Source organism: Lactuca virosa, chromosome 9 (assembly GCF_052849685.1).
Source record: "Lactuca virosa cultivar CGN04683 chromosome 9, Lactuca_virosa_CGN04683_v6, whole genome shotgun sequence".
Taxonomy (NCBI): Eukaryota; Viridiplantae; Streptophyta; class Magnoliopsida; order Asterales; family Asteraceae; genus Lactuca; species Lactuca virosa.
The window spans coordinates 263270009-263279953 of record NC_136434.1 but is presented as its reverse complement, the minus strand read 5'-3'; the positions used below and the strand labels follow the sequence as shown (position 1 = coordinate 263279953).

Sequence of the window (9945 nt, the reverse complement as noted above, 5' to 3'; positions counted from 1 at the left end):
CATCTACCAAAGAACATGCAATGTATCGAAATTCTATTGCATCCCACAATGGTCAGCACATTGTTTTGGTATGTTGTTCGTTATCCTGAATTGCAACGTCATTATAAAGTATTTAGGGTTTTTAAGAACGGGTGGAAATTAGTTTTATTTCGGAAAATATTTTCCAAGCATTAATTAATTTTCTTTCTTCAAATAATTTCTTTTTTACATTTCGTTCTTCTATAGCATATCATATTTTTCCCCAAATTTGTTCCTTGACCATATTTTTTTTTGAAAAGTCAACTATTATTTTGCATGTAATTTATGTAACAATAATATAAACTGTTTATCATTATGTGATTGGCTCATTTAACCATTCCACTCATTCCCTTTATCGGTTTGTCAACGCTCGATCCTAAAATACTTGTCCCAAGGTTGCATATGTAGAATGTTTAAGCCCGACCGAAGGTATTTGGGGTTAAATATATAATAAAAGTAAATAAAAATGAAGGGCTAGTTATGCAGGAATTATATTCCAAATTTAGAGGCTGTGTAAGAAGTGGGAAAACGGAAAAATGAAAATTGAGAGCTAAAATTCGAAAATGCAGGGTGCTAGTGTGGTTTTCGAAGGTGGTTTGGCACAAAAATAAGTTTGGATGTAACCTTTTCTTACAAATAAAGATGAGAAGTTTGAGTTGTACAAAGTGCATAAAAAATAATTCTCGGTATTGGAAGGAAAGAAAATGGTATTGGAAAGCTATGAATAATTTTGTAATAATTAAATGTCGTTCTGGGTGCTGTACAAAATGTTTCTTTTATCGGTGGGAAGGTAGTGAGAAAATACACATTAGAAATTGGAAATTATATTAGCTTGATTGGCGTTTGTGAAATGACGATTGAAGCAATTTTGAAGAAAAAGTGGTATCAATTTTGGATTATGCGAAAAGTTTGGGATGTAAGTCATTTATGGGTTGTATTATTATCTTGGATGCATTTATATATTGTGTTGTTTAGCATGGGCAATACAATTAGTGATTTAGTGGCATTTTATTTGTTGTACATCAGATAATTAACATACCTTTGTTTTTTACAACAAAATTTGTTAAAAGAAAAGCGGACCAACGGGAAGCTGGAGAAATACTAAAATACTAAAATGGTTTACAAAATAGAGAACAAATATGAACTGACATAACATCTTTGAATCATCATACTAAAAGCACCAGCACTAAAGAGGCCAATAGAAGCTAACATGAAATGAAGTAAAGAAGGTCTCACAATAATACTTGTCCAACAAGTGACGTCATTATAAGAATTGATAATAGAATCATACTTTTATACTATGCTCACCTGCTTGATTTTCGGAATGATTGGTCTTGTCATGTGTTTCATTTGTATCTACCACAACATTAAAGTATGTTTGTTTTCTGTTTTCATCAATTTTTTTCTTCGTGATATCAGAATGAATCACATGCTTTCCTGTAGCAATACTTAAAAGTATTAATAAAATGATTTTTTAATAAAATAGATTTTTAAATGGGTTGTTACCTAACTTACAAATGTTTGATATTTCAGGTAACCCTTCTTTGGTCCTTTTTTTTTATTAATTTGCAAATTGCAAACCATAGTTCAGTTAACCTCACCACCCAGTTTGCTTTTAAACTTAGAAATTGTAATGTGATCAATTAGACGATCATAAAAGAGTGTGTTCAGGTTCATTTGACCTTCAACCATGGTGGCTGGACTTTCTGAGGGTGCGAGACAGTGTAGGAGTTGAGATCCAATGCGCTTAAACTCTTCTAAGAAGGAATGCAGAATGAGTACAGTTTTTTCTTCCATAGTATCATATCTATTTTCCAATTTCCATAATTGACATTTTAAATCAGATTTAGTAAATAAGTCATAAACATTGGCATTAAGTAATCAAGCACTGAAGTTTTAAAATCTGTAATCACTTAGAACTACCTCTTTATCATCACTTGTTGCCCAAACTATATCTTCTTATGCTTGTTAGGTACTCAGGTGTATCATCAACCTATTCAAAAAAATAGAAAAGAAACAAAAACATGTGTTACAATTGAATGTTTTAAAGAAAATGTACATTATGTTCATAAGCAATAAAAAAATAAAGAAAGAAGAGTACCTTACCAAGTTAACATTAGAGCAACTTTATCAAAATTTTCTTTAGACTAAATGATCAAAATTTTCTACAATAGCTACTTCATGGACAAATATGAATATGTGAATATGAAAGTTGAAACAAGCTTTAGTAGATCAGCATTCAATTCTTTGACATATGGCCTGAATTGGTTAGTTGTTTACTGAAATTGCTTTTCACATATGTTGTGTGTTGTGTTACCATACATTAGCTTGTGTACCATGGGAGGCAATGTTCATCCTTCAACAAACAGATGGAAATCCAAGGATAAATGGTAAGAAAAACATTATAATTAAAGTAGTATAATTACCTTCAACAGTTTTTCAATGTAAGGATAGCCAACAAAAAATGACAAATTTACCCTTCATAAAACCAAACATCACTTCCACACAGCTTTATCTATAAAACCATAGCTCCACCTGTCGAATTCCCTATGAACATATAACATTAAGAGACTAAGAACGTAGTGACAGGGGGTTATCTGTACACATACACAAAGAGAGAGAGAGAGAGAGAGAGAGAGAGAGAGAGTTCCAATAGTTGCCAAAACATAAAAAGACTCTTTAGGAAAGTGAAATTTTTTTTGAAGAAACAAAATGAAACATCCACCCTCAAATCGAAGATTCTTCCTCCAAATCATATGCTGCGCTCAACTTAAAATACTCAACTTGTTCATCAATATGTATATTAAAGCAACAAAATGAAAAACGGACACCAAATCAAAACCACCTAGAAACAAAAAACCAGCTCTAAAAAATAAATTTAAACTTTTGAACCTGGATATAAAAATCATATCCACAATCAAAGTTATGGAGCCAATTATAAAAATAACATCCGAAGCTATATTACTCAGATCTAAAAATCCAAATAGAAGGTTAGCAACAGATGAAGAAGACATATAATGAGTTATAGAACCTGATGGGCGGGTGTCTTCGTTTTCAGCAGATCGTGTCATTATTTCCAGCGGACGGTGGTCGCTTAGGGTTTTTATGAGAGAGAGAGATATGTGCCTGAAGTTCAGATGTTGGATGATGCAGGAGATGATTTCAAGGGTTCTGAGCGGTTAGGCGGTGGTGATGTGAGAACGTGAGAGGAGAAACAGAGAACGAAAGTTCTTCCAATTTGAACGAGTCTCCACTGAACGTGGGATTAACAAATCCAATTGGATGAAGACGAAGATCGTCAGAGTGAATGAGAGAGGGTAGAAGAATGAAGAGGAACGTATTTGGCTTTCAAATTCAAAACGAGAATGATGGGGGTGATGGGGAAAATCGAATTACTAGAGATCTGAGGGAAACAAAGGTACATATCTTGGGTGACAATGTCATCATTAGGAGGAAGATGATATGGTGGTGGTTGTTAACTGATCATGGAGATCAAGGAGGGCGGAGCGTTCGACTTTTGAGAGAAAGGATGAAAGAGAGTGTGTGTGGTGTTCATCATTTAAGAGACGAGAATTTTGGAATTCAAAATAAATGTAGCTATACTTCCTTGATTTGTGCTTAGAATTGGTCAATCACCGTTCACCAAGTCGCTTAAGGAGTCAAAGAGAAGAAAATAGATAATTAGGGAAACAAATGAATTAGAGAAATAAAGATATGCATTGGTTTATTGTACATTAAGCTAAAATTTTTGGACGTCTTAAATCTATTTTTAGAAATAGTAAGATTTGTATAATAATATAGTATATATATATATATATATATATATATATATATATATATATATATAGGGAAAAGTTCAATAGAGAACCAATATGAATCAAAGAACCAAGGAACCCATCTTAATCATCTATTTTGTTTTAATCTTGGCCATTAATCCATAATTAACCAAAAACAACACGGAGGGGGCATTTTGGTAAGTTCAGCATCTCATTTAACATCCTGTTTGTCTCCGTTAGCGTCTTCTGATTTCAGCGTCTTCTGTTACTGTCCTTCATCTTCTAACACTACACTGATCGATCCAAAATCTCGCTTGTTGTTCGAAATCTCAACCTTTTCATCCAATTTACTAATACTTTCTTCAGATTTCAGCTAATAATCAGGTATTATCTTTCGTTTATGATTATTAGGTCAATTATAGACTTTGATTTTACCGTTTTTCTTCCGATGCATTGTTATTGTAATCGTCTGATTGTAAAATTCTCTTGATTTTACCGTTTAATTTTCAAATTGTTATGTTTTTATTGTTAATTTGCTAATTTTATGTCGTATGTTGAGTATACTGTTTTTCATTCGATCGTTTTTGTAATCATTCGTCTGTAATGCATATTCGACATTTAGATAATCAATTATATCTTGTGCATCTTCTGATATTTAAGTTTTTTCCAAACTTTTAGTGATTTTGAGAATCTTATCTTATCTTGTGCATATATTTAAAATTTTTGTGATTATCTTGTTTATTTGTTTCCTTTTTTGTATAATTATCAATTCTAAATTTCTAATCTGCATATAAACTCCAGGTCATCGACGATTCATTATGAGTTCTGTGAATTCTTGTTCATATTTGCATTCAACTATTAATGAACAATCACGTAAGTTTTTTTTTTTCTTAATATAAATTTCACATTTTATATATAATGTAATAAAATAGATGTTTTGTTTGGTTTTGCAGTTCATGATCAATCATCTTCAAGTATGAATATTGATCATTCAAATAACAGTAATTCTTGTTATAGTTTTGATTTTGAGCTCTACAATACTGAAACTTTTAAGCTTGTTCCTTATGATAAGTTGATACATAAGAAGCCTTTCAAAGGATTGCTGTTTGATTCGTTGGACATTGGTCTTGACTTTTACAAGACTTATGGTAAAGAATCTGGTTTTGATGTGAATATGTCAAGTCAAAAAAGATACAATGATGGCACAATTCGTATTAGATATTCGACATGTAGTAGATCTGGTTTCACGGAGTCATTCAAGAATGAAAATATTAATGTGAAATTTTCAGATGTTAAGGGAAGGAGAACTTCTTCTAAGAAGAACGGATGCCCTGCTGTTTCAAAGTTCAAGAATCTCCGATGTTCTTTAATGTTCTACATTTATGTGTTTGTTGAAGATCACAACCATGAACTTGTTGCTCAAGATCAGTTGCACTTATTAAGGATTAATAGGACAATGGATTTTCTTGATGAATCCTTTATACATAAGGTTGGTACTTGTAACATTGGTGCTTCAAAAGCTTATAACTTGGTGAGTAGTATGAAGGGTGGCTTTGATTCTAGTGGAGGTACTGCAGTTGACTTTAAAAATTTTCATAGAGATTTGAATTCTAAAATTGGTGTCAAAGATTCCCAAATGGTTGTGGATATATTGAAAAATAGAAAATTGTGTTTCTCTAATTTTTCATTTGAGGTCCAAAAAGATGTTGATGATCATCTTACTGGACTTTTTTGGGCTGATGATACTTTGAAAGCTAACTATAAGGAATTTGGAGATGTAGTATCTTTTGATGCTACTTATCAGACAAACAAGTAATTCCTAATCCTTATTTGTTCTTTTTATGGTATTTGTTCTTTTTAATAATACTTATCAAAAAAAAAATTCAGGTATTCTATGGTATTTGTTCTTTTTACTGGAGTTGACTACCACAAGCGTTGTGTTACTTTTGCTGCTGGTTTACTAGCTCGTGAGACAGCAGATGCATATGTGTGGTTGCTTGAAGTGTTTCATAAAGCATTTTTCAAGCCACCCATGATGATTGTAACAGATCAGGATTCATCAATGAAGAAAGCTGTTAATTTTGTTTTTCCTGAATCGAACCATAGACTATGCATGTGGCACATCACTCAAAAACTTGAGGAAAAGGTATATTCGTTGTTTCTTGATTCCTATATATGTTTATAACCATATAGATCATAAAGCACATTGTGAATTCACAATGTAAATTTGCATATAATGAAAGGAACAAATCTAAATCATAAATCACACTGTGAATTCATAATGTTAAACAAATGTTATGTTACTATGAATTACATCAAATATTCAACATATGTAATGATTCTTATGTGTTTCTTTTTTTTAGATTCCTATTGATGTTTATAACCATCCGGACTTCCAGAAGACATTTTTTGATATTATATGGAATCTTCAATGTTCTCCACAAGATTTTGAAAGTTCGTGGTCCACAATGTTAGATAAGTTTCATCTAAAAGAAAATGACTGGTTAAGGTCTGTTTTTAAAATAAGGGATTTATGAATTCCAACTTTTATGAGAGATCTTGAACTTTCTGGTTTGATGCGAACTACTTCAAGATCAGAGAGTCTGAATTATGCTTTTTCACATTTTTTGCATCATAAATCAAATTTGGTGAAGTTCATGATGTCGTTTGATAGTGAAATGGAGAAGCAAAGGCATCATCAATCTTTGTTAGATTATCAGTCCACAACTACTACCCCCAAGCTAAGGACTCCTTTGGCTATTGAAAAGCATGCATCGAAAATTTATACACATAATATTTTCTTGGACATTCAGAAAGAGTTATACAAATATGTGTTTTATTGTGTTCAAGAATCTGTAGTTATTGAAGATGAAAGCGAAGTTTATGTTTTGAGAGATAAGAAGAAAAAAAAGTTGATTGATAAAAATGTGAATGAGGATGAAGATTCTGATGATTTTTATCGAAATAGTCTTCCTTCTCATTGTCCTAATACTCGTTACAAGGTATGTCTATTTGTCCTAATACATTTTATTAAATATAAAATGTAGTTTAAAAATTCACACTGTGAATGTAGGATGTTTTGCTAATTCACAGTGTGAATTTTTATAGAGTTATAAATTTTTAGATTAGTATGGAATATGTATTTTTTTTTTATGAATTTGATTTGAAGTACATATTTATATTATAGTATTATGATTTCTAATGTCTTGTTGATTAATAATGTGAATCGATGTTAATTTGTATAATTTTTATCGAATGGTATGAGATAGAATTTCTTATTCACATATTAATTTGTTTATTAATGATAATTTTTGTAGGTTGTATTTAGTAGAAGGGGTGATAGCATTAGCATCAGTTGTAGCTGCATGCTTTTTGTCCAGGAAGGATTGTCATGTCGTCATATGTTTTTCATATTAAATATGAAAGAGTATGATGAAATTCCATCAAATTTCATTTTGAGGAGATGGGGAAAAGATATCATAGCTGATGGATTGTTGAGAAAAAAGTACTCATATCCTCATAAAGGCAGTAAAAATGAATGTTTGATTCAAGATGCGTATGCTATTCTTCGTTTGTCCATTAACAAGATAGCAAATAATGAGGATGAGTTGGCTAAATATATAAAGCAACTTTAGGAGGTTGATAGTGGTATTCCTTTATGTACCTCATCAAGGGCATCTTCGAATAGATCAGTTCACATTGAAAAAATTATTGGAGCTGCAGTACCTGATGTTATCAACATTCATAATCCAGAGGGGATCAGAAAAAAGGGATGGGCCAGTGGTAAAAGAATCAAGAGCACTAGAGAGAAAGTGATTGAGAAATCTAAAAAGGGTTATAGGTTGTGCAGTTTATGTCATAAACCAAATCACAATGCTAGGAGTTGCATTTTGAGGTTAAAGAAGTCTGATTTAGAATTTGAGGTTACAGAAGGCTGATTGTTTCTAATTTTTTCTTTTTAAGACTACTAAAATAAGATTTGATTTTTGTAATGATCATTCAATGGTTAGAAATGTTGAAATATTGTTGTTAATTTTGATATTTATTGTTTTAGACTTTATTTCTAATAATAGAATATTTTTTTTTCAAATTTAGTGTTTTTGGTTAAAGATATTTTTTTATTGTTAGTTTTTTGAATGTTTTCTAATAAAAATTTCATGCTAATGATTTAATTTATGTATATTATTGTTAATCTCATATATAAAATTTTCATGTTAAAGATTGTCTTAATGTAATTTAATTCACATTGTGAATCTCAACAATTAATTGTTCTAATGATCTATATGTACCATAATTCACATTGTTAACCTCACATATAAAATATACATGTTATAATATGTACTGTAATTCACATTGTGAATCTGACATATTAAATTTTCACAAGGTTAACATATAAACAATGTAAATTTTCATATTTTTAATAAAACATGTAATTGTATAACATACATGTAGACATTCACATGAAAATATAAACATCTTTTAAGTATTTAGTAAAGTTCATTATATTTGATATAGAAACTAACATCAAATTGTAACATAACAAGCATGTATATGTTCTTAAAGAAATTAAAGTGCATCTAAACTTATACTAATTATGAATAGAAAACTAAGTTTTAAGTTTTACACTTCTTTTTCCAATCCTTGAAGTACTATATCCTTTCTCCCCTTTTTTCCCATCCCTTGTCGAGCAAATCTTTTATTTCTTCATTAGTCTTTTTTGCAAACTTAGCTGTTTGTGCAATGATTTTTGACCTGTATGTGTTTGTGTCACTCAATAGTATCTTTGTCAAATACTTAATGCGTAACTCGTTTAACACACTTTGTTGTTGTTTTGATTCTTTTGGCAACCCACATGTCCAATTTACTGTTTTATCTCCCATATATGTCTCCATATGACGCATGCAAAAAACTCCACAGTCAACATGATTATCCCTCGTGCGCCAATTCATGTTCACCCTTTCTGGTTCAACACCCTCCAAAGTTGAAGCTGATTTGTGATTGACCCTCAACAAGTACCTACTAAAAAGTATTTTCTGCAAAAAAGAAATTGTCATTTTCTATAATTATTATTTTATTTAGATTATTAGTATATTAATACTTATATTTATAATGTAAATTTATTATTCTTACCAATTCATTAGGTGCATCACGATAAGCTCTAGGAAACTTTGCAACTGAATTCCTATTGTCAATGACATCAACCGCTGATTCCTCTAAGTTTATGCAGATGATGTAAAAGTGATTTTTTTGATGAACTGGGAAAAACACCTGTTTAATAATTTAAATTGTTAAACTTTGTTTAAAATATGTAATATATTCAACAAAAAGAACAGTTTATTACCAAGTGAACTTTTTCAAATGTCAGAAGTTCTTTGTCATTTTTCATTGCATATTTGATATTTGACTCAAATTTATCAAATCTTTCATTGAAAGGGATATATTTGTCAAATATGAACTGTCTCTGCAAAAAAAATTAAATATACATCAAATTTTAAAGAGTAAATTGTTAAATTCACAATAAAGTAAATTTTAAATTTAAAATTATTCACACTGTGAATTATAATAGGATTCACTGTGTGAATTTTATTTTCTGCAAAAAAAAAAATTAAGAGATTCACATTGTGAATCTGTGTGAATGTGAGACATACAACCAAGATACACATTGTGAATTTATGCATTTAATAGCAAATAAGTTTGAGGTTCACCAAGTGATGTACACATACACATATTGAGAATTTTTACAACTATTTTGTTCATAGTGAATACAAACAAAAGTGTTGATCAACTTGCAAAAAAAAAATAATAAATAAATTTAAGAGATTCACATTGTGAATCTGTGTGATTGTGAGACATAGATCCAAGATTAATATTGTGAATTTATGCATTTAACAGCAAAAGAGTTTGAGGTTCACCAAGTGATGTACACATACACATATTGAGAATTTTTACAACTATTTTGTTCATAGTGAATACAAACAAAAGTGTTCATCAACTGGCAAAAAAAAAAATTTAAGAGATTCACATTGTGAATCTGTGTGAATGTGAGACATGGATCCAAGATTCACATTGTGAATTTATGCATTTAACAGCAAAAGAGTTTGAGGTTCACCAAGTGATGTACACATACACATGATGAAGTTTTACAACTATT

General features: G+C 30.4%; 1 protein-coding gene across 1 annotated transcript; it reads left to right on the top strand.

Annotated features, from left to right (window-relative positions):
* Positions 1-4612: 4612 nt before the first annotated feature.
* LOC145140506 (protein FAR1-RELATED SEQUENCE 5-like) lies at positions 4613-7429 on the top strand. Its single transcript, XM_079073976.1, has 6 exons — positions 4613-4667; positions 4748-5606; positions 5682-5940; positions 6158-6248; positions 6351-6796; positions 7112-7429. Exons 1-6 carry the CDS (start codon positions 4613-4615, stop codon positions 7427-7429), a joined length of 2028 nt encoding a protein of 675 aa, XP_078930102.1.
* Positions 7430-9945: the final 2516 nt, after the last annotated feature.

Bases quoted from the DNA above. Each gene is read 5' to 3' on its own strand.
- LOC145140506 (XM_079073976.1), top strand. From the start codon at position 4,613: ATGAGTTCTGTGAATTCTTGTTCATATTTGCATTCAACTATTAATGAA. The intron at 4,668-4,747 runs GTAAGTTTTTTT...TTGGTTTTGCAG, and splicing joins AACTATTAATGAACAATCAC to TTCATGATCAATCATCTTCA. The intron at 6,249-6,350 runs GTTCGTGGTCCA...CTTTTATGAGAG, and splicing joins TTCTCCACAAGATTTTGAAA to ATCTTGAACTTTCTGGTTTG.